Source organism: Anser brachyrhynchus (assembly GCF_964034855.1).
Source record: "Anser brachyrhynchus genome assembly, chromosome: 6".
Lineage (NCBI taxonomy): Eukaryota > Metazoa > Chordata > Aves > Anseriformes > Anatidae > Anser > Anser brachyrhynchus.
The window spans coordinates 7,989,950-8,015,931 of NC_137700.1; the positions used below are offsets into that span (position 1 = coordinate 7,989,950).

The 25,982-nt window shown below is 37.6% G+C and overlaps 1 protein-coding gene across 4 annotated transcripts in view; it reads left to right on the forward strand.

The window, feature by feature from the left end:
• VCL (vinculin) overlaps positions 1-25,982 on the forward strand; it is a 64,100-nt gene that overhangs the window by 16,432 nt on the left and 21,686 nt on the right. For all 4 annotated transcript variants that reach the window (XM_080598077.1, XM_080598074.1, XM_080598075.1 and 1 more), the window contains 6 exons: positions 4,855-4,925; positions 13,471-13,621; positions 15,344-15,452; positions 17,990-18,112; positions 20,312-20,472; positions 25,664-25,754. In XM_080598077.1, the coding sequence (XP_080454203.1) occupies positions 4,855-4,925; positions 13,471-13,621; positions 15,344-15,452; positions 17,990-18,112; positions 20,312-20,472; positions 25,664-25,754 (706 nt within the window). The remainder of the gene's footprint in view (positions 1-4,854; positions 4,926-13,470; positions 13,622-15,343; positions 15,453-17,989; positions 18,113-20,311; positions 20,473-25,663; positions 25,755-25,982) is intronic.

Consider the following 25,982-nt stretch of genomic DNA (forward strand, 5'->3'; position numbering starts at 1 on the left):
CTGTGGCTGACAACAATGAAGTAAAATGGAGCGAAGTACCCTTTGCTTCTCTTTTTGCTGCTGGAGCCCCTTCCCCCTTCTCAAAGGCTTTCCCTATTAATTTGGCTCAAGTGACTGGTTTAACAAAGGGAAAAGTGAACAATTGTGAAGTAGTTATTGTACCATTGCCACTTTGAGCCCAGCGAGACAAACTGTCTCTGAACTCAGTTAAAGATAAAGGATGTGCTTTGGCCTTCAGAGGGCAAGCCCTGGGGGAAGGGATGAACTTTGAAAGGTACAGAGTACGCAACTGGTTACCATTAGCTTCAGCCGTTGTTTTTCTTATACTATCATGTGTAAGGCCCCCCGAGTCTGTAAGCTGTATTCAGAGTGCTTTCACAAGGAGATTTAGTTATCTCTGTTCGTGTTGTTGTTTTTGTTCTGGACTAAAACATAAAAATCTGTGCTAGCAAGAAGTAGGCATGAATGTGGCATAACTTCCCTGCATGATTGATTGTTCATAGTCTGGAAATCAAGGCCAGTTTCTGTTTCACAGAAATAAGATGAGAAAAAAGGACTGGCCAACTCTTTGAAATTATTTAAGATATAATAGCTCATCTTAGCAGGATTCCAGACATAGATATGCAATGTAGAAACTGTTTTCCTTGTAGAATTATAGCAAATACTTGAGTTCATTGTTTCGGGACAGACATCTAAAGAAATTGACAAGTTGTGGAGAACTTCATGGAGGTGTACTGATTTGCAACAAATTTCTGATGTGAGATTAAATGCTCCCATTGATACTATGCTTCCTAGAGGCTTGCTAAACATGGAAGAATGCAGAAACCAGCAACTGGATTTTAATGAGATGGCTTGTGATGAAGTTGCTTTTACAGCATACAGACCAGATGATTTGATTAGCATTCTGAATTTGTCAAGCGAAACTATTATTGCAGCTTATTCCTCAAGAGAAACCCAGGGCTCTGCTACTGTTACAGCCGGGGCTGTATGTGTTCACTGCGTGTTGACACAGGAATATTCTTGGGCACCTTGATAAAATGACACATGTTTTGAATCAGCTTCTGTAACATTACAGGAATTAACATGTCTTAATCCTTTTTAACTGGGTTTAACATAACAGCTGCAAGAAGAGTTTCACTTCCGACATCTGGCAAATTCTTGGTAATGTCAATATAGGCATTCAGGAGAATCTTTACTTTTGTGTTCCCTCAACCCACAAAGACCAACAAACAAACTTTGGACTCTAATGTTAAACACATTTTTCATATCATACAAGCAATTTGTCCTTCAAACTCTTCCTACAAGTAGAACTAGGCACTACTGAATGTTTGTGGTGTCTTGTGTTGTGGTTCAAACCAACTCTTAAAGAATTACAGAAGCTGAAACTATTTCCCCTTCTTACTGAAAAACTGTTCTTAGCTATACGCAACATGCTAAGAAGATGGGAAAGGGACCTCTTGGGGTCTTCCTGTCCTGTGTTTTCTTACAGCAGAAGCAAACATGACAAAAAGCTGTAAAACATAGCCCAAGAGAAAGTCTTTCTCTTGCTTTTCCATGGAGAAAGTACACCAGAGCATGAAACTGGAAGCATACTGATCTTTTACAAATCAATGACAGATAAGAGTAAGATCTACAAATAAAATTAAAATCCAAAAGCAGCAGGACATCTTCATTTCCTCCTGGTCCTTCTAGCTGCGCTCCTAGTCTAGTTGTGGTCCTATAAGCCTTCCAGTGGCCATGTGTGTCTCATTTTCTTTAAATTTCTAGGCTTGCGAGCTTGACAGTCTCAGGTTACCTGTAGTTAAGTAGCAGGGAAGTAGCTCCTTCTTTATTTTAGTTCAAGTGAAGCTCCTCTTATAAAGTCACACAGAGTATTGAGATGAATATGGATGCGTTGAAATTGTAACAGTGAAACTATCTTCATAATTTTGCTTGAGAACTTCCCTTGCACTGTGCAGATAAAAACATTCAAGTGTAGGTCTGGTTATTGTGTTAACCATTGCAAAGTTGCTTTGATGCAGTGGGTAATAACCAATTCAATATTATTTAAAGGCATTAATTTAAATTCTATGGAGAGTGCTGCTTCTCAGTTAGCTAAGGGAGGATTATTTTAGGTGGTAAGAATATCTGAAACACGAGTTTGAATCCTGTTTTTCCCCCCACACTTATCCTGTTGAATAGGAATAGAAAAAGGTTCCCAAGGTAACTGTTCTTTATTAGCATGAAGCTGTACAAACCTTCCTGTCTGAAATAGGGAATGCATAGATATTACATGTTAAGAAGAACCCCCAGCCTATTTAATTCCTTTGTCATTAGACTTTGGAGAAGGTGGAGCTGAGTGATGAATCTCTATCTTATTACACGGTGGTGCATCTGAAAACTATGTAGTTCATATAAAGTTCAGTCTGAAGAAACTGGATCTCATTGAAACAAGAAGTAAAAGATCCTCCTAGCCACATAGCTAAAAAGGAAGACATACACAACTTTCTGGGATTGTGTATTTTTAGCCTTGAATGTGGCTTCAGGTTTTGAGAACTTGCCTGTTAAATCCTATGTGGTATGCTGTGTTATGCTGTCTCCATACCTTGGTTACAAATCCAAAGAACTTCTGGAAAGGTTAATAGCTCCATAAATATGGAATGCTTTCAATTGAACCACAGGGTTCTATGTTTAAACAGATTGAGTATGAGCAGTGTTGGTACTTAAGAAATTACTCTTCATGATATTCTCTAGGAAGATTGACCTTTTAAATTGAGACCTCACGGGAACTGCCCAAAATCTCATGTCTTGTCTGTGTGCTATATAGTGCTAAGAATACAGGAGGAGTGAGTTTCTGCTTTGTGATGAACTGGAAGAGAGAGAGGCTCTTCTGGGAGTCTAGGACAAAGACAGTTTCTGTACCAGAAGTTCTGAGGTTAAAGCTCCCCACAAAAAAATCAAAATGGAAATTGACTCGTCCTCTGTTACTTTCATGTGAAGACCAAAGATTCTAGCTAGGCATAGCAAAGAATGCCAGTGTGTGTATACATATAGGTATATGAAGTGTTTGTCTATAACTAGTAGATATGAGCTCAAGCTCTTAAAGAGGAGACTTTTCAGACTGGGCTAATAAACCTATATTAACTTATATAAAGCATATTGTGATGTAAACAGTAATGGTTTCTTAGTTGTGACTGACTGTTCAATCGAAGATGGCAAGCTGAATACTGATTATTAGAAAGACCTGTGAGGCCTACATTCCTTGCTTGCAAACTAAAATTTCATACCTTAAAAATATATATCCTCAAAAATACTCTGTATAAAAATTTAAAAAACAAAACAAAACAAAACAACTTTGAACTACGTGCAGGTTGGTGCAGCTGCAAGAGAAATTTTGAAGGCAATGGGCTTACCCCCACTAGATCTTGGGAATAAAGTATTACTCTTCTTCACCTCATGACAGCCTTCCCTGTCTGCACAATCTATCATTGTAATCCAGGGTTTATGCAAATAACTCCTTTTTGGTGTTGTCTATATCATGCATGCACAAATGATAAATATTAAAAAAAAAAAATAAAGCGCAATGGAAATAAATGGAACAATGGTGTACTGTCTGTCGGGGGTCATGTAACCCTGCTCCAAGAAATGGAGAATGAGACACAAGGGTGCTCCTGAGGCACTGTCATGGAGTTTGAGTCATGGCAATACTGCATTGCTGTGTACTAGCGGGAGGTACAGCTGTTAGTGAGCTACAGTCAGCATAGAGACAGAAATCTAGTATAAAATTGAAAACCTTTAATATCTCTATTCTTTCCTCTGTCACTTAGAAATATCTACATGACTAATTGCAAATGTAACACTAGTTAAACTAAGAAATATTAAATGTAGGCCAGACTGACTCTTAAGTTTGAACCAAATAGAGTATTAGGGTTAGGGTACATCTGTAAAGCCCCTCTGAAAAGGACACAAGTAGGTAGACAGCAAGACAGCAATTCTGGCAGACGGAGTAAATGTGCAGCCAAGTGGTGCTTCTAGAAGGTTGTACAACATTGGAATTGCCAACTGCTGAGCATGCTGGCACACTAGAAACTGTCAAAAAACAACAAACCTTTAAATACCAGCTGATTGAGGATTTTTCAGTGCTATCTTGTCTAGCTTGAGCAGGCCTGGCAGCTCTTGACACACACTAGTGTCTGGGTTAAAGACCTTCTGCTTTCAGATGCCTTTATGAATGGCTTATTCAGCTGGAAAATACAGCGAACAAAGAAGCTGGAAATATTTTGTCAAGTTGGTGATCTCAGAGTCCAGAGATCCAGCTACCAATTATAAGGACTTCTATTGTATACCATGAGTTAGTGTGTAGAAAAACCCGGATCTTATTCTATCTCTCCCTTTATTAGCTTCTTTGTAATTATTTCTGCCTAAGGATGATGTGAAATGTGGATTGTGTTCTCAGTAATTAACTACATTTTTCTAATAGAGTGGACAAGTTCAATAGCAAAATGAAGGCAATCTTTTTCAATTTTGAACTTGGTTTCTGACACTTTGGTTAGGAGGGAGGGAAGTCTGCAGAGTTTATTGTGATTTGTATTTTAACACAAATGTGGCAAAGAAATAATATCATTACTGTGGAGCATTGTTGGAGAGATGAGTGCCCTGCCAGTTAACTTATTGGAGATGCTGTTGAGTGACTATGATTTCTAAAATGTTAGGCTAACTTGGTATAAAGGTCCCAAAACTAGATATAGCAGCAACTAACCTAGTGAAAGGAATTGTCACTAGCACAAATCCTTCTTTAGTTGTTGTTGCTATTTGTATTCTTACAGGTTTTACACTGACATTCTGAATCTTACATTTGATTTCTTTCTCCTGCAGGTTGGAAAAGAGACAGTTCAGACTACAGAAGACCAGATCTTGAAAAGGGATATGCCACCAGCATTCATCAAGTAAACTCATTTTATTGTCAATCTTCTACTGTTGGTACCAAAAACCTGTTCCAATGATGGGTCATTGTTAAACGCTTTCGTTGTACATATTAGAAAATACTCTCATGTGAATAATTCTTTGGAAACTTGAATTTGACCTTCTTTAGAAATGACCTTTCTGCCAACAGTGACTTTTCCTGTTGTTATTATTTATGCATATCTATGGTATTTATTATAACTATGGTATTTATTATGGTATTTATTACATTTATGCATATCTATGGTATTTTTCTGTGGTGTTTTTCCTTTAAAAATAAACTTTTTTTCAGACTAACACCACCACTTATCTATATGCTGTTGTTGTTTTGCCTAACAGTATCAGAGATGATGTGCTCTCAAATCTTGTGTTAATTTGATGGAGAAGTATGAAGGTGGCAGTGTAGCCAGCTGATGTGTGGTATTACTGCCTGGAAATTTGAGGCATTTGAAGAGTAGTGACTGACATTTTTAATTTCATGGCTCAGTGTCAAGGATGAATGATATTCTCCTTCTGCTATCTTAAATCTTAAACATCATAGATCACAACTTCTTGTGGAATCACCAAGCTTCTGACTGTCAACTGGCAGACTTTTCTCTGAAGTGAACTTGCCCTATACACTCAAGGCAGTGACCTCTCCATTGATGTTCTCTAATACGTACAAAATGAATTTGTATTTTACTGTATTCCCCAAAACAAAATAAGCAGATACTCAAAATAAGAAAACAGACAATTGGAAAAACAATGAAATGGAGAACAAAGATGAAGTCAGAAGAGAACTTACACTACAGCATTGAAAAAAATGTTCTATTGTAGGTTGATGAAATGAGTAATAAAAAAAAGTGCTAGGACCAGATACTATAATGAATTATAGAAGTTGAAGAATGAAATAGCTCAAGTTCAAAAAGGAAATAAATTACAGATCTTATGGTAGATGAGAGGATGGGGAAGTTACCAACCATATTAAGCTCAACAAGGGCAAGTTCTGGATTCTGCAGTTGGGATGGGGCAGCTCTGGCTATAGGTATAGACAGGGGGATGAGAGGCTGGAAAGCCCCCACAGAAAGGGATCTGGGGCTTCTGGTTGACAAGTTGAACACCAGTCGCAGCGTGCCCTGGGAGCCAAAAGGGCCAGCCTTGTACTGGGTACATCAGGCACAGCAGTGCTGAGGTTCAGCCTCACCTCGAGCACTGTGTGCACTCTGTTCTTATATTGTGGCAGACAAAACAATTAGTGTCTGAAAAAGAGCTGTGAAGATGGAAAAGGGTCTAGAAGGCAAGATGTATGCAGAGCAGCGGAGGGCCTTTGGTTTGTTCAGAGCAGACTGAGGGGAGGCCTCATGGCGGCCTGCAGCTCCCTCACGAGGGGAGCGGAGGGGCAGGTGCTGAGCTCTGCTCTCTGGGGACAGTGACAGGACCTGAGGGAATGGCATGGAGCCTGGGACAGGGGAGGGTCAGGCTGGGGGTTAGGGAAAGGTTCTTCACTGAGAGGGTGGTTGGGCACTGGGACAGGCTTCCCAGGGCAGTGGTCACGGCATCAAACCAGCTGAAGTTCAAGAAGCATTTAGACAGTACTCTCAGATACGTGGTCTGATTTTTGGGCGGTGGTGTGTGGAGCCAAGAGTTGGACTTAATGATCCTTGTGGGTCCCTTCCAGCTCAGGATATTTTATGAGCTAAGTTATTAGTGAGTTACAGTATCTCACTGGAGACTATCCAGAATGTCTGTCAAGGCATTGCTACTGCCTGAGAAGTTTCCGCTGAGGGAAATTTGGGGAGCAGGAAGTCTATAGGTCTCACATGCCTATGGAGCAAATGACTAGAAATTCTGTGCAAAGAAGGAGAATTAGCAGACCCTAAATAGATGTGCATATTTGCTTTGGGTGAATTAAATGTTTCTGGTGAAGGAAATTCTGCGTTCTAAGACACCTCTTGGTGTCTTAGATACATGGTGTCTAGAGATAACACAAACAGGAAAAGGATAATCAGAGTTGTATGGTACACATTGGTTTCTGAAGTTTTTGGCACAGTCTGAAGGCTTTTAAAGAAAATGAAGTAGACACGGTAATAAGAAAAGATCTTTCATAGAAAAGAGAAGATTGAAAGTGAAAGGAAAAATTACATGGTTAACCCTAGCAATGGTGGGAGGTAATTAGTTGGGCTTTAAAGGTCTGGGCTGGTATTGGTGCTTTTAACAGTGTTCAGTAATGCCCTGGAAACTAGAATGAGCAGTGAGGTGAAACTACTTGATGATTTACCCAAAATCTTATGCATGATAGTGAGATTAACGGATGACTTAGAAATTACAGCAGGAACATATTAAAGTGAGTTATTTGATATTAAGCGTGGATGAAATCATTTTGGAAGGTCTGAAGTTGTGCCTGTGTGTGGGAGAGCAGCAGCTCTTGCTTCTGACAGGATGTTTGGCTTTGAACTGACCATCACTGATAATGACAGCGAGGTTCTGGTTCTGTGATATGCTGGTGAGAGCACCCATAATATGCTCAGTAGTGGTCACAATGTAAACCAACAGTTAGGTTTATCAGTGAAGGATGAGAGGCTAAAATGTCACTATATGCTACCATCCCCCACCTTGAATAGCACATGGAGAAGGTGAAGTTTCTACTTTTCTTCCTGTGCAAGAACTTGATGAGGGCATTGCGTTAGGATAGTTCATAAACCGACAGTAGGGGGAGGTTACTCATGCGAGTCAGGTACTATTACAATTCCTTTATGTAAGTTTGGAGGATAACAAGCAAGTATTCAGAGGAATTCATTGTGGAATATCAAATAGGCAAACTACAGGAAATCCTAAGAACTGAAAATTGTTGGAGGATGGGAGAGTGCCCAAAGGAAGTATGATAAATGCTTATCCTGTTCTTAACCCACTGAAGGCATGTATTTGTAGCTACTTTTGCAGACAGGATACTTTGCTAAATGGGCCTTTGATACAGTCCACTATAGTATTTATTATGCTGTGTTTCTGGTGTGTGATCTTGTTTGGCTGTTTTGTTTGGTAGGATTTGACTTGTTTTTTTTCTGAATATTTATTTATTGGAGGGTGTGTGTGTACATGTATTAAAATGAGACTAAAACCGTTTTCTTGCTTCTTAGTGAGTTGTATATGTGTAATGCTGTACTCATTTTCTAGAGTGTGTAGAGTTTTACCTCATTATAGCTTCTTGTTCACTAAAGTGAGTAAGGGGTTAAGGAAAAGACTTGTTAATGGCTTACAGCAACCAGGCTTTGATCAACGTTTAGGAGATTCTGGAGACTTACATAGTTAAGTTACTATAGAAGTGTGATATAAGCACTGCTAAATGGTACCACTTTATGCTGAAAGCAAGGACCTTGTGCAGCAATGTATGACTGCTTGGATTGTAATACAGTAAAAATGGAAAGCAAAACCACATCCCCATAATGAAATGTACTTCATGTGGTACTTCAGATTCAATAACATGAATTTTGAATGATCAGTGGCATTCATGAATGATAACCTGTTGCATTTGTTGGTTTTTGTTAACCTGGAATTTATAATAGAGTGAACTAGTACTTGTTAATGGTTTCTTGTTAACCCTGTGGAGCGTATCACTGACTTGTGTGTTGTAGGAACAAGTGACAGTCATGAATGAGCTGCCAAGGGAGTCCTACCTGTTTCTGTGTTTAAGGGCAGGACTTGGATTCAGGAGGTGAAACGGATGAGGGTTGTTTTTCTTTTGAGGGGAGGGGTGCTTGTTTCTCAAGTGCTGGTTCAGGAACTGGCAGTCCTTTTTAAGGGATTTCTACAAAACTTGTACTGACAGACGTCTGATAGGATAATGAACACTGTGCATGCACTAGCACTGCATTCCCTATGCATACTTTCCTCACTCAAAATGACCACCAGACTTGAGGTGATAACTCTCGGAGGATGAGGGAGAAGATTGGTTTAGTCTTCTTAAAGACTGGGTTTTTGGCTTGTTTGAGACTGACGTTGAGGGTTCACAATAAGTGTAATATATATGATGGTAATGTGTCAGGTTTTCCAGTAGGAGTGTGATTGTGCAGCAGAACTATTTGTTGGCTGCTGAGAAGCTATGATGCATCCCTTTGCTTGCTGCTGACATAAACCACGTTGGAACTACTGACCTAGAGTTAAAAAATGCCATGTTCTTTATTTTAATTGTCTTAATCCTGAAGGAGTATGAGCAATTCATATAAATTATATCAGATGTTTTGCAGTGTGTTTATATTATTTGTTATACTTGTAAAGAAGGAAAATCTGCTATCTCTAGACAATGAATAGTGTAACACCTGATTTGTTTGCACTCAGAATAAAAATGTCTGCATTTAACTCGCGTATGCAAATTCATTTAATAAATCAGCAGTAATGCTGTTCTGTATTGGCATTTTTGTGGCCAAGCTAGAGCTGCATTGCTGGTCAGCTATATTAACCAGCTGAAGTTAACACAAATTAAAAAGCAAACAAAATATTTCTGAACAGTAAGTAACCTAAACTCCAGTGAGCTTAGCCACTACAACTGGAGTCATTAGAAATTGAAACAAGCCTTATTTAGGCATTTTGAGCAGGCATCTTTGTTTCAGCTCTGGGGGGAAAAAAAAAGTTCAGCGTAAGCTAAATTTTTCCTCACGCTTTTTGAAGAAGATAACGGCAATGAAGCTGACTGACTACTGAAAAATAGCATTGTTGGGAATAGTGTGACCCATGTCTGTCTTCTCCACACAGAATTTGGCTGGTGTTAACATAGTTATATTGTAATCACTCCTCTAAAATAAATACACTTTTTTTAAAATGAAGTTGTATTTTTAATTTGCAATACAGGGATTAGATGGTTTTGGCTGTCGAACTGAGAAGAAAGAAAATGGATTTGTCATTACCTATCTGACCTATGTGTTAATGCTAAATCCTCTGTAATTAGGAGCATAAAATGAAACAACATAAGTGAACAGTGTGTTTTCCTAGTCTTAACGGAGAAATGGTTTTAGAAAAACTGAGTTCTTTCACATGCATCTTTGAACTGAATATTTAAAAAGAGCTAGCTGATTTAAAAGTAGCTAAATTATATGTAACCCTACCTGACACAATTCCCCTGCCTTTGCTTTTGTTTATGTCTACAATGCAAGTTAGGCTGCAGGTATCTCTGTGCCAAACTCTGATTTTCTCAGTGTTAAGCTAGTGAAGTGAACACAGTGAGATTATAGGGATGACTTATCTTAAGGTAGAGGCAATTGAGTTACTGGAAGGTAGATCATATCATGGTCTTGCATTACTCTAACTATTCAGCTATCTCTGTCTTCTTACAGGCTTGTTCTTTCATACACTACAGTAAACACGTTGACTTACTTGCCAGTGAAGAGATGTCATCGCTTACTAGGGCTAGTAGTTCACATGAGCAATGTGAAATGTGAAATATTTGATTCTCTGGAGTTTCTTGCTTTAGTGTTGAAAGTGTCTTAATGAAAAAGACTTAGTCTTTTTGACTACTATTAGTCTTTAAACTGTTATTTATTTTTAACGACAACAAGAAAAAAACATTCTGAACAGTACTATATAACGTTTTTTTAAAAAAATGGTGCTATGCTAGAATTGCCAAACTTTGAAACGGCTTGTCAGTAAATCAAACAGAATTACCACACTGTCATTCTGAAATGTAATCAAGTCCGATACAAAATACTACTCAAAATGAAGTAGACCACAAAGTCAAACGAGATGTTTTTACACACACAGTCTGTATTTTAGCAGTTTTAATGTTTTTTGAAAGTACATAAACATTCTCATCTATACAAACCCAATTCCATTACAGTTATGTTGTGATCTGTGTACGTCTAAGAAAATGAGTATCAAAATACATCTTGCTTACTGACCTTCAACTATAAATGGGGTGTTATCTAACGTTCATTCAATTTGGTTCAAATAACGTTCAATTTGGTTTACATATCTAGCAGTTATTTAGCTGTTTTTTGGGCATTTAAAATGCGATTTTTATTTATAAGCCAACACCCTGAATATTAAAATGAATTATTTATGATGTATTAGTGTGTAATGTACATTATATTACAGCGTGTGCAGGCTCTTCTGTGAACTGGTATTTTAGGATCTTTTGATGTTGGAGGACCTTCAGCTCTGATGTTTATCGAGCATACCTGCTTCCCTTTGCAAACTAGATATAATATATGCTCTCCGGTTCTGAATGTGACAAAGAATAGGTGATGGTGGTGGTAACTCACAGAAATTGTCATTAGCATTACTTTCTTTATTTCTATGGCTTATTTTTTCCGTTTGTCTAAACTTAAAATACTTTTGTCTCGAAGTACGTATATAAAATACATACCTATCTGAAGTTTTCTTTAGTCCTATAGTGTAATTCTGTAGGTGTGGATTCTACACAAAAATGCAAATTATACAAATTAAAAGCATAAAGTATCAAAGATGCTGTGAATCAGCTGTGCTTTTATGAAGTTTTAGGCTGAAAATTTACCGTAGCAATGAACTTGAAGTTGAAATGAAGCAATGAAAGAAATTGAAAGCTTTTGTATGTGGTTGATTTTTGTGAGAGAAAAGCAACTCTTTGAAGTGTGGTTTATTGGGGGGAAAAAAGTCCAAATAACTGATTTACTCCCTACTCCCCTTTCCCATCTTTTGTTTCCTGGCATGTATGCCTTGCAAGGATCGGAGGGCATCTGTGTTTTTTTTTTTTTTAACACCTCTCTGCTTTTTTGTACATAGTGCATGCTCCTGAGGTCTTTTAAATGCAGTGGGAAATTTGTACAAAGTGGGCATTGTAGAAGTAAAATGCAGGATTACCTTTTGAAAGTCCAGCTCTGAAAAAACTGTAAGAGAAATCTTTGAATCTTTAGAAACTTTATTTTTGTGCTAAATTGTGGTGACTTCTGGAGGTAATGCACACTTACACTAGTTTTTTTTTCTTTTTTTTTTTCACAAATGAAAAAGCCAGCCTTGGGATGATAATTGGCATTAAACAGATGACCATGAAATTGAACTGTAGGAAATGAAGTATTTCTGAGCATGTCTCAGAGCTGGCTGAATAGGTGATTTGTTTAATCCCTTTCTTGGCAGAGTTGAAAAGAATAAATTTGAGAAGTAAGTGGGGAAATCTAATTTAGTGCCGTCAGTTGACTTTGATAATAGAGCTGAGTACATGGCATAGCAATGAGCAGACCATTCCCACCTTAAAGTCCTCCTGTGTTTTCCTGCTCAGTTGTGAGCTACCACCACCTGATGTGCTGAGCAGATGTCTCACTGAAGAGCAGGTTGTGATAAGGGCAGCTGAACCAATTTGATCTGCTCGAGGGAGCCATTAGATGAAAACTTTACTTTATGAAAAAATGTGTGTTTTCCTGTAACGAATCTTATTTCTAGTGTAGCCAATGTTAGTAGTAACCATTAAGTTCTGCCATTTGTGTAGCAAGGAGCATAGGGGAGAAAATGAAATAACTAACTTTCCAATGACACTGAAAGTATGAGAGAAGACTGTCCAAGCGGTCGGTAGAAAATGGGCTCTGAGAAGCATGAAAAACGTTGAGAAATAATATTGCTGTACTGAAAGAGTTTCATGTTTGTTGGAACTTGGTGCAGTTTGAGTGAGCACATGGCACTCAAGCATAGAGTCTGTATTTAGATTCTTCTTAAAAGGGAGAGAAAGGAGGAAAGTCATAGTCAGAGTAGTCAGTAACTAGTCAGAGTCCAAATTTTGTATTCCTTTAAGCTGTTGTGAAGTAATTAAAACAAGCAAACAAAACCCAAAGTCTTGAATGTTTCAATTTTTGATCTTTTTTAAATTGTCATGTTAATGGCTTGACAGAAATAAGCTAATTTTAGAGCTTACTTGCTTATTGTAGTATTTTGTGTTACTGTATTTATATACGATAGTATTTTGTAAAACCTCCTTTCTGTTTTTACGTGTGCAATCACAAGCTGCACTTGACATTTATACCATATCACTGAATCTTACGGCCATTTAAAATGCTGTTTCGCTCATATGAGTGTTAACAGACTTTGAAGAGCTAGTCTGTAGCTTCAAGGAGCAGGGCAGTGAGTCTTAGTTTTCTCATTGTTTCTTTTGTTTCTTTGTTTTAATATGTAGCTATCATTTAATATTTAGCAATTCCTTCTTGAATGTCAGTGCAAATACAAGGATGATAATGGATAGCAATTAATTTGGTTCTGAAGTCCTAAAAGAACAGTTGTTTTGTTTTCTGTCCCATCGTTCAGAATGAAAGGTGTTCCACCATGATGATGGCTGGGACCTCTCCTTAATGACACCCTGTATTGACTGCTGTACATACAATACTTCGTTCACTACGCTGGAAGACTGCCTTACTTAAAAAAAAATAAATTAAAAATTAGTCTTGTTAAACTAATCTCACTTTTTAAACTATAAAGATGTATAACGATCAATTTGCTTGTAGTGTTTCAAGTAGTAAGGTTAAAAACAAATCCTTCAGCCTTTTTCCATATCTGTTGCTTTTACGAAGTGATCAACAACTTTCGTTTGATGACTTCCCACAGAGTGGAGAATGCCTGCACCAAACTTGTCCGGGCAGCCCAGATGCTGCAAGCAGATCCTTATTCGGTACCAGCTCGTGACTATCTGATTGATGGATCAAGAGGTATCCTTTCTGGAACATCAGACTTGCTTCTGACATTTGATGAAGCAGAGGTAGGAATCCCAATATGAGTGACATAGGTATCTGCACAATGGTATTATTAATTCAAATATCTACCTAACCGAGTATTCAGCTAACGTAGGCTATTGCAGTTGAATGTGATTTTGATTGTCTTACCTTGACTAGAAGCATATTCTGCATTCCTTTCTGTCAGAAGAAGCTTAGTCTTCATGCTCTGTTTCATTAAGAGCATCTTTGTATGACATAATGTTTGTGTTGCTTGTAATTATTGTGCAGAAAGGCCTGATTTTATCTACCCTGTCTTATATCTTCCTGACATTTTTCTGTATTCCATTCACTGTACCCATACCTGATCCTTAAATTCTGTGTCCCTTCACTGTTTTCAGTGTGTTACACCCTAACATGTCTGTCTTTGACCCCATTAGCTGTGGCAACTTAATTGGCCTTGGGGCGGAGGAGATCATCCAAATTTGGGCTGACTGGTTAGCCAGAGGACGTGTTCTGATAGATGTAACAGTTGCTTCATTTTGGCTTTAGTGCAAGCCAAAAAGTGGCTCAGAGGCACTGTTTGTAGTGCCTCAGATGGGAAGAAGACAGAGATGCAAGAGAACTTAAAAAGGAAGGGGGTGGATGGATATTGAGTATCTTATACTTGAAAGCTTTTCTTTGTGTTACGAATCTTATTTAATCTTGTGATTCTCTCACTGGGAATATGGAGTCATTCCTTTCTAAACAGCAAATATTATGCTGTTATGAGGAAGTGAAGCTAATGCTGTTAGAAATGCTCTTGTTAATTGTAAATTTTACCTGTGCAGCTGTCTGTTAATGTAAGAAATTGTGTTACTGCTGTTCTGAGTGGTCTAATGTGGCATCCCTACGTCACATTTAATCAGCTCGTGGTACTGTTAGCATATTCCTCTGAAATGGGGAGAATGCTATGGGACACCTCAGTAGCACTGGTGATTACACAATTTAAGTGTTTTTAATAGATGCTACAAAGTTTTATAGGGCATAATTGCAAGGAAGTTAATAGCTTTTAATTTCCCTTTTTCCAGTGTTTAGGAAAGAGGTTGATTTATTTGGAGTTAATGCTTCATTGAACTCTTGTCTCTTACATCTGTGTGTTTAAAAAAAAATTAAGTCTGTAATGATCAATTTCTCTCTAATACAAAACCTGTCATGACTGTATCCTACTGTGCTTCAAGATAAACTAGCATGGAGACAAAATTAAAGTGAATTTTAGAGGAAATTATGATCTGTCCTAAGGACTGAACCCTGCATGTGGTTGATCTGAGTTAAATGTTAATTAAGTCATTCTTCAATGAAAATTGTACATGGTGTTGTCAGAAATAATGTGGTTCAGGAGGTAAGACAATTAAGTTAAACAACTTAGGAGAACTCTGTGCAATTAAACGTGAACTAAAAAAATTAAGTAATCAATTGCTGAGGCAGAAGTCCAGAGGTAAATAAAGTACAGTCTTCACAGACAGATTTTTCTGGAAGGTTTAAGATGTTGTATCTACCTTCTCTCACTGAAGTGCTTCATAATTCTTTATCCATATGTAAAGCTGTATGGTGAATAATATTTCCTATGAGCATTTGGAGTCTGCTTTCTCTGTATCCCAGACCTTTGCTAACATGATGTACAGGTGATCACAAATGCTATACCTATCCTGTTCTAATGATAAGCTTGCATTTCTAATTCAAGTGTAACCTAGCTTCATCTAATAAATGATGGAATATTCCTTTTTTAGGTCCGTAAAATCATCCGTGTCTGCAAAGGAATATTGGAATATCTGACTGTGGCGGAAGTAGTAGAGACTATGGAGGATTTGGTGACATACACAAAGAATCTAGGGCCAGGTTTGATTTGCTGCAGTCTATCGTAAACATTCGAAGTGTAGTCTTTTCCACTATCTTTTCTACCCCACACACCTTATTCACCTTAACCAAGCTTTGAGCATTTGGATAATGATAAAGCATTTGCTTTGAAAGTGTCTGTTTAAACTAGAGCGTGACTGATTACTATTTTGTGATTGACATTCTTTCTTAAGAATAAAGAATAGTCGGGACGCTGGTAAATGGCACACACTATACAGGTGATATGTACTCTAATTTTCTACACTGTTATGTGAGGGAAGTAAGCATGCATTAGTTAGAATAAAACAAACAAAAAAAAAAGAAACTTGTGTAATTAAGCACTCACAGCTATGAAGTTAATTAAGATGCTAAAATGTCTGTGCTAACTGAGATGGTTAGGGCTAATAGGAATTACTTGGAGTAGTAGAAGCACCATGTCATAGATTAACATATTAATGAGGTTGCAGAAATAGCTGTCTTGCAGTGTAATGCAAAAGTCCAGCTGTTAACATAATTCTTTTCCTTCATTATTTGATGCTCCTTCACTGCTTGTTATTTCCCTGTGCTAACTCGCACTCTTTTACTGGTGGAAATAAATGACTGGTAAGTGAAGCACTGGGTTGCTATGGAGGAAACCTACCATCAAGCTCTGTCATCCACTATTCCAAATGCTTTGATTCCAGCAAGCATGAAGTAGTTTAACAAAAGTATTCTACAAAAAGTAGGTGTTGTGCTAGGAATATAGGAAGATGTTGCAGTGAAGTTACACTGAACTGAAGAATGCTTATAAAGAAGCTATTTATACATATAAATAAGAATATGTATGTAGTGTAAGGATAGCTAGTTCATAAATGAAATTGGATGCTAACAGACCAGTAGCTCTAATGTCAGAGTACGTTTGTCATCCTTGGTGTACTTGAAAATTATGCTGTTTTTATTGAACATAAGTATATACTTTACTCTGTTTCTAGATGTGAAAAACTTTAATTTTCATATGAAGGTATAGCGTTCTTTAAATTTCTGTAATGTCCCAAGAGAAATTACCTTCAGCTAAGTAGATTTTTGCTTTCTTATGAACAGGAAAAGATCAAGCAAAACAGATAATCTTCTTTCTGTGAAATTAGTTATTTTACGCTTATAATTTCTCTGTGGTCATTATCTTCCATGTCATTAAAATGGAGGTTTCCCTAAACTTTGATTTATTTTATTTGGCTTAGTCAGAAGCCTTTGGGATTTCTCACTAACTTCAGACATAACTTGCTGTTTTGGTTGTATGATGGAGGTAATAGGTGTTAGACAACTGTCTGATTTCTTAGAACTAATCTTGTCTAAATTCGTACTGTTAAACAGATACACAGTTAATCTTGTGCTTCTGGCATGCTCTAAATATGTGCTACTTAACACCTACAGCCCATGTCCACAAAACTTTTTATGCCAGTAGTCCTTGTTGCCTTCAGTTATATCACTGGGCATCTGACCTTACTGTCAATATGAGAACTGTATAAATAATGGGATCATATAATCATAGAATGATTTAGGTTGGAATGGAACCAGCAAAAATCATCCACTCCAATACCTCCTGCCATGAGCAAGGACATCTTTCCACTAGATCAACCAAATGCTTACAGGTTTTGTGGTGGAAGTAGAGTGGAGTCTTTAGGTGTCTTCTGTCATTTGAACAAAAACGTGGTTCTGCACAATTTATCCACTCTGTGCTGGCAGTGTGGTGGTTCTGTTACTATTTAGCATTGGCATTAAAGCTCATGTAACCATTGTTATATAAAGATGCTTAAGATGCTAACTAGCAGATTATTTCAGCCACACAGTGTGTAAATTTCTGCCAACTTTGTGCCCTGTTAAGGGGGAGAGGGTGGGACCATAACAGTACCAATTTAAAGCAGTTTAAATTTTTATGGAGCTGTGTCTGAAGTTTCCACATGTGCTGTGTGGTAAACCTTGCAAGTCTTAGCTCTTAGATTTGTGCTAGAATAAATTTAATTCTTTGCACAGTTCTAGAGCACTGAAATATTTCCAGCAGAACTGAAGTACAAATAAATACAATTCTTGAACTCTGCTAGAACTTAAAGACAAAAACTTTGAAGGCAAAACAAACAAAAAAAACACCAGATGTTTCCTTTTCCTGACATTAACTCTTAAATCTTTGATCAAATCCTAACAGAAAATGAGGAGGAAAAAAACACAAACCCACAAACCACCAAGCCTGCAAATTGGCTTCCAGAGTTCATGGGGTGACTTAATGTCTGAAACTGGTTACTCGGGGTATTATTTTCATATTTTATTGCTGGTATTTTAAATCTAGAGTTTTGAGACTTCCATTCTTCCTTGAATAGTGGCTAGGTTTTGAATCAATGACTTTGAAGCACCTGGAATGCAATTTAAATAATGACTTCTAATATAGAGAAATGTTTTAAATGTAGTTGCTGTTACGCATTACACTTTGTTCTTGTTTAGAAAGCCTAACTATTGCGAATTAAACTTAATGCTGCATTTCTGACTGTTTAATTGCTTTAATCTTTTAGGAATGACAAAGATGGCGAAAATGATTGATGAAAGACAACAGGAGTTAACTCATCAGGAACATAGAGTTATGCTGGTAAACTCCATGAATACAGTGAAGGAGCTATTGCCAGTACTTATTTCAGGTATTTTTTTGCTTTAATTTTTAATATCACTCTGAATCAGTATCTATGCTGAATTGGAATTACATTGTTTTATGTTGGCTAAAAAATATCAGCATTGACACTGCTTCTGTACCAATGGCAAATAACTACACGATACATTTGATTTTTTTGAATGGCAGTTTGCTTTCTTGATTTTAAGTATTTAATCGTTGTTTAGCATATATCCCTAAGAGGCTGTGCATTAATATAATCTTCTAAGAACAGTTTTGGTTAAAAGGCTTGGTGTAATGGAGTAGCTCAGTTGTAGTAAGAGATAACTGCTGTTTTGAAACCTTCACTTTAGACTGCTGTAGTGTTACTGGCTCTGGTGTACCAAGTTCTTTTGCAAGGACATAACAGCCTGTTGGCATCACCGTTTCCTTTTATGTGGGTGCCCTGCCAGTATCTCACTGTGCCGAGCCAAGTATAGGCAGGCACAAGAGTCGTCTGCTTCTTAGGGCAGCCTGGGTGGAAAGAGCAGTGAAATGCACGCAGGTATATTGTGGTCCAGACCAAGTTTTGCGCCGTGGTGGTTTCTTAAACAGAACAATCATCTCCCTTTATCCTATTCAGATTTTTTGCTTGCTTAATAACTGTATACAGAATATCCTTCTGCTGTATTTCTCTGGCTCGTCTTTGGCATATTATGATAATGGGGAGGAACAAAAAATGCAAATAAAATACATGGTTTAGCAGTAAACTTAAAAATTGGGCGAACACTGTTTTTTGTTTGGGTGAGGAAGTGTGCACAGACTCTGTTGCCAGGGTATCAAGGGATGTGAACTTGCCTTTATTTTCCTGGCTATACTGCGGAATAGATCTGCATCATAGAACAGTTCTTCTAAATATATCACATTGCTTTCCCTCCATCCCTTCTGCAAAGATAATGAGTGTAATGTTAGTATTGCACGTGTGCATAAGGTTTATTTCTGTCTCAAAATAGAGATATTGTGGACATCTGTTAAATAATGGCTTCAAATGCTGTTTGCCATCCCAAAGGCTGGTGGCTAATGGTATTAATGGAGTGCATTTCACAGAATCACAGAATCGTCTAGGTTGGAAGAGACCTCCAAGATCATCTAGTCCAACCTCTGCCCTAACACTAACAAGTCCTCCACTAAACCATATCACTAAGGGCTACATCTAAACGTCTTTTAAAAACCTCCAGGGATGGCGACTCAACCACCTCCCTGGGCAGCCCATTCCAATGTCTAACAACCCTTTTAGTAAAGAAGTTCTTCCTAACATCCAACCTAAACCTCCCCTGGCGCAACTTTAGCCCATTCCTCCTCGTCCTGTCACCAGGCATGTGGGAGAATAGACCAACCCCCACCTCGCTACAGCCTCCTTTAAGGTACCTATAGAGAGCGATGAGGTCTCCCCTGAGCCTCCTCTTCTCCAGGCTAAACAACCCCAGCTCCCTCAGCCGCTCCTCGTAAGACTTGTTCTCCAGACCCCTCACCAGCTTCGTTGCCCTTCTCTGGACTCTCTCGAGCACCTCCATGTCCTTCTTGTAGCGAGGGGCCCAAAACTGGACACAGTACTCAAGGTGCGGCCTCACCAGAGCCGAGTACAGGGGCACAATCACCTCCCTGATTTGACACTTGTCTGTGTGAGGAACTGTGAACTGGATAAAGTGAGACAGTTGTAATAAGGTTAAAAAAAATAATTAATTGCAAGTTAATATAAAATTAAGTTCCAGTGGTATTTTCTGGATCTCACTGCACTGACAGAACACTGTCAGCTGTAGCAGCAAGGCACTGATGGCATTGTGTGCAGAATGTACTACTAACCAGGTTTGAACTCTTACCACATGCCAAAGCCAGTGTTTCTATGTCTGACAGTCTTCTTAATTGGAAATTAGGAATGTGGTTGGTACAAGAGTAGTATTGCTACGTCAGTCTACTTAACTGGTTTCAGAGCTAAAACCTGTACAGTAATGTTAAAAATGCTGTTAGATGTAGACTTAATGATTTAAAAAAAACAACAAGCAAGACAAAAAGCTCCAAGAAGCACAGTTGATCAAAACTACAATCTGTTTAGATAAACTGTTCCATAAAAAAAAAAAAAATTAAAAAGGAAAAAGCACTATCTCTGCATTAATGCAATAGTATTCAGGCTTACCATGAATATTGATTGTATCTTACATGTAGCTTTTTCTAATCTATGGTATTTTTACAGCTATGAAAATTTTTGTAACCACGAAAAACTCTAAAAGCCAGGGAATAGAAGAGGCCTTGAAAAATCGCAATTTCACAGTAGAGAAAATGAGTGCTGAGATAAATGAAATAATCCGTGTATTACAACTCACTTCCTGGGATGAAGATGCCTGGGCCAGCAAGGTGTGTTTCACATTTATGTTTGGATATAGAAGTCTAACTCTTGTGTTGTAGACTTACTTGTGAGTATGAGACTGTTGAAATGTGCATTTGTCCATCAGTTTTGCAATACTGTAATAGCATTAAGTAATCTCTTCAAGGTTGAACAACATCTCCACAGATGATTGTTTTAATGTGTTTTTCAAACCTAGCTTTCTTTCTCAACAAGCTAGATTGAAGGACTGTTATTTGAAGGTGGCCCAGTGGTTACTGGAGCTGAATGGTTGCACAGAGGACTTAAATTTGTTCACACCTTAGTTCTGATGTGTAATATGTCATCATGGAATACAATGTATTCCTCTCCTTTTTTTTTTTTTTGCTACGTATAGTTAACTTGCATCATATTTGATGGAAATTAGGTGTAAAAAGTATTGTTCTATGCCTTAAACTGGTCCTGTAGCTATGTATCCATAAGTGAGATCGTGTGATTCTTTTTTTTTCTCACTTTCTACTAAAAGAGCTAGACTGTTGTCATATTTCTTGTGCAAAAGGCCTGAAGTTAGGGAAGCTTTAGTCAATTTTTGGGATACCTTCTTGAACACCAACACCCCACCCCATCCCTGCCCCATTTTTAGTCTGGGTATGGAAGTAAATTTCAAGTGTTTGGATTGTCTGAAAAAGGACAATGCTATTCTGAGCAGCCTTTCTGTGAAGATGGCATATGGGCAGAATTGGTTCTTTACAATTCAGTGTTAAACCGTGTAAGTGACTTTAACCAATTACCTGGAGAGTTTAGGCAGTGCTCTTAGATGTTACTCAATGCAGATATTGAAATATGCATCAGTCTGTAAAGCTGTTTGATGGCCAGCATCATAAAAGTGTTATTGTGGACTTACAGATAGATGTAGCTACACAACTGATATTCCTTTTTTTTTGTTTTTAAAGTGTCTTAAGGTAAATCGCTGAAATAAACTTTTTTAAGGGTTAGTGCTACAAGCAACAAGTAATTGGAAATTTATTTAAAGAAAATACTGAGACACAAAGCCAGACTTATTAACAAATAAAATCTCTTGCAGAAAATCTAACCGATGTAATCTAGACATTAAATTCACTTTGGCCTATATTGTTTGACACTTGGCCCTTAGTTTGCCTTTTGAGTTATTTTGTCACTATCACTTCCTTATTATGACTACTTTATGCATCTTTGTTTTTGTTCTCCTGTTTCTTACCCCTTTCTCACCTTTAGAAGGTAAGCTTTCTTCCACACCCTACACCTCTACCTTGCACTAAAACAAAACAAGCATGTATGTGGGATTTTGTGCTGTGTGCAGACTTGTGCTGTGCGACTTTTTATTTGTGTGCCAGCTGTAACACCATACTTACGTATATACACATTGAAGTTTTAAATGACTCTTAATAGCCCAAAGAGTAGAAGTGGCTGTCCCTAAGAGAATGGTAATGGCAAGCTGAACTGCACTGGGACCATCTTTCTGAGTCTGATTAGAGCTAGCCCAGGATTTTAGAGCACATTCATGTGGAATGCTTTTGTGTTAATCTGTGTTACTAGCATCTGTAGTTATAAATAAAGGGTCCAGTTATGCAGGATCAAGCTTTCTGCATGTCCAGAAAGCTTTATTAAATCGGGGATTTTGTCCATTTGTCCATTCCTTAGTTTTTCAGTAGTAGCTTTCCTTCATTCAGTTCAGATGGTTCATATTCTTCATATTCTTCAGATCTAGGCTTAAAACTTCGATTTTGTATGTATATTTTTTAATTAAGCTTTATTTTTGGATTTAAGCATTCCTGCATTGTATGAAATACAAGTACAGTTTCATTTAACAGAAGAAATTTGGAAACTTCCATGGTTTAAAAAAAAAAAAGAAAAAAAAAAAGACTTGCAAAAAGTTGGCAAGCTAGCCTTAGGAAATTCTTACTTGTGTTGCTAACAAGGCAGGTTAAATAAAGGATTTTATTAAGAAAACAGTTGGTGCATTAGCAGTATCTCTAAATGGAAAATGTTGGTCATTATGCATAATTCATGAGTATGTTGTGCGGACAAGTATATTTAAGTATCATTTTGCTTTCTGAGCTGAAAATTTTTTAACTAGTATTTTGGTATTTGAATTAGGGCACATTGGCAATTTGGAACTGTATCACTAGGCATTAACCAAACATGATGACAAAGAATTTGAGCTGAAAAGTTTACTGGGATAAAGAAGCAGGAAGTAGTTTGCTAATGGTGGTGTATTATAGACCATTTCCTTGTATTTATTGTGTATATATGTATTGAACAGTTTGTTTATTGGGAGGGAGAGGAGGAGTTTTTAATTTCTACTTGAGATTACTGTTGCATGTGTTTCATGCTTGGTGATTAAAGGAAAGATCTTTTTCCCATGCTTTTATGGAGCAAAGTAAGGTGTATTTGGGGATGCACAATCTTGAATTTTACTGGTATAGTATATCCTTCTGTTGATTTAGAAAGTTTTTTTGTTTGTTATTCTTTCTTGAATTGTGTATACATAAAAGTATCACAAAATCTACATAAATATAGTTGAGAAGGAACAAATTTATAGAACTAGAGCTGTAGGCTTTGCCATAAACTATTTTGGTCTTCATACAGACTCTGAAGTGCATGTTACTGTTACTGCATTGCAATAATCTCTGCTTGCAGAAAAACAGGATTTTATAAAAACAGTATGCTGATTTACAGTTGAAATAGTGAGAAAATACTGATCTCTGACAAAACCTTAAAAGATAAAAAACCCTGCATGTATTTCTTCTGTTCATAGTTTTGTTCCAATTTTTCCTCTTTTCATTTTACAGAGCAGTTTAATTTGTATATTCTTAGCTTTTCGTTTTTATAATAAACTTGAAGTAATACTCAATTCATACACTTCCCATTTCCATAGAAGTGGAAGGGGTTGAAACTTTGGTAGCTGAGAAGTATCTAGTATCATGTGGGATTGAACCCTGGATGGTGAATAAGCTATCTGTTCTGCCAGAAGCTTGGCTTTGCATATTTTCTTCAAAATTCCCTTCATATGATCTTTGTGTCGGGTGCTGTGGTCCCAGCAGATTTTGGTTGTTTACAGTTGTTTCTAGTTCTAAATGAAGGGCAGGTAGGACCTCAATTTCATTTGAAAAACACATGTACATGCAGACTCCTGACACGTGTACAAGCCACATGTCGCAGCATGCGTGAGCACGCCTAACACCTTCAGACGTGTATAAGAGCCACACGTGTGAACATGTGCTAACACACCAAATGCCTCCAGACATGTATGCAAGCCACATGTATGAACACGCCAAGCACGTCCAGATGCGTGTACAAGCTATACAGCTCAACACACATTGCTTAGGTAGTGCTAGCAGTCACAAAATCATGTGTAAAAGATGAAACACCCTTAATTTTATCCCTTGATAAGAGATTTAGATTGAGAGACTTCTTAGACTTCTTTATCATTTTGATGTAACTGCTACTCAGCAGGCAACTGAGGCAACACAAAAGGCTGCTTTAGTAAAGAGGGGAGGAGTTTCTGCCCCTCCCATTATCCCAATGCTGTCCTTTCCCAGTCATCCCACACCTAACATCTCATCAACGTGCTAAGCAACATCTATTGCCTTTTTAAAAATTCAGTTAATCCTTTGTTTCAAATTATGTATGGGTAGACAGGCCTGCAGTAGACCATTCATTCCAAGCTAAAGTTACTCTAGTCCATACCTAAAACAACAGAAAACTATCACCTACCATCACAGCTGGTGAGGTTGTTTTTTTTGCATTCATTTCAGTTTTTAAATTACTATATGATTATTTACTTAACTCTTGTATATTAAATGCACAAATCTCAAGCTATAGAGAAGATGACTTTTAAAAGATTGTCCCCCCTTCCAACCCTAGATGCGTGTCTTATCCTTTGGATGTTGTCAAATAGGTCCTGACCTAAGCTCTGAGACCCAATTTCTAGGTTTGAGAACCAGTCTTCCAGGTGAAAATAGTTCTGTTTTTGGTGCACTCTCTTGGGTTGTGAATCTAGAGCCCTTAAAAATATCCAGCTGTGTTGAATGACCTTTAGAAAGTTAGTTGAGTTGTATTATAATACTCTACAAGTAGCTGTCAGACGGACATGCCTGAATAAAACAAGCTTAAATGCCAAAATGTCCCCAGTGATATATCTTCGGGACTAAGAGTGCAGAATGAACTGCTCCACAAAAATGTGGCAGTTTTTTAGTATTGTCAAGAGTATCACATGTTGTACCAGATAGTGGTCTTAGATGCTTGGAGCAGGCTCTTCTCTGTAGGAGCTGGGCATGGGTAGTCCAATTCAGCTAACAGCACAAGGGACAGGCTTTTTTTCATGATCTGTATACTAATCATGGGATGCTAGATGCATTTCAAATTATTTCCATTACATGTTTGGTAAAAAGCTATTTGGGCTTTTTCCCAACTTCTTACTTAAGGTGCTGCGTACTGTGTCTGTTTGTATAGGATAGAAAACTTCTGGCCTCCAGTGGAGAGGTGATGCATGAACAATTAACAGAGTATGCAGGGAGATAAGAACTGAGTGGTTTTATCTTCTCTAGTCAAAGACGTGCTGGAAAATAGCAACATAATAGTCAAAGCAGCAGCTTCTTTGCTCCTGATAGAGAAGTTCTGAGTTTAAAACAACGACATGTAAACAAATGTTTAAGTCTCTGAAGACAGTAAAATCCATATTTGAAATTTCTAGGAATTAACTGGCAGTCTGTTTTTCTGCAGACAGCAGCTATTGGACTTTAAGCTGCAGAACAGGTGAAAATTGCAGATATGCAGCCTCTTGTACAGAAAGTAGCAAAATTCACTGGCTGATTTCCATTTTTAAAAGGTTGACTCTAATCTTCATGCTCTGATGTACACTAAGGAAAAAAATGGAACTAACTCTTAAGATGTGTGCTTATTAGAGCTTATTTAGAAATTAAAACACTAGTAAATAAAGGAATAGAGAAATCACTAAACTTGCATGCGTATTTTCTGCATTTTGAGTGAAATCAAAATGTCTGTCTTACTTGGAAAGAAGTGATTATGAACTGCTAGTCTGAAAATGGGTTTTGAGCTGCTTACATGGGTGTGTTTCTGTAAGTAGGCTGTGCTTTATACAACTTCTGTCTGCTTTGATTGTGTTGACTTCTTATGCTTTGATTTTTTGAAAATCATTACGATGGTTTCTCTTTTGCAAAGGACACTGAAGCCATGAAAAGAGCTTTAGCCTTAATAGATTCAAAGATGAACCAGGCAAAAGGTTGGCTGAGAGATCCAAATGCACCTCCAGGTAATATTCAAAAACAAGTGCAAAATATTTCGATTTGTAAAGGTTTGAATAGCTGTTAAGCATTAATAAACTATGCATAGTGGATCATTCTAAAGAAACCAGTAGATAGTGTTTTTTTTAGATACTGGAGATCTACCAAGTTATGTTTAATGTCCTGGAAATCTTTGCCTGTTTTAAGTTGTCCAAATGTATTCTGTATAACACACACATTTTTTTCTTTGCATTCCA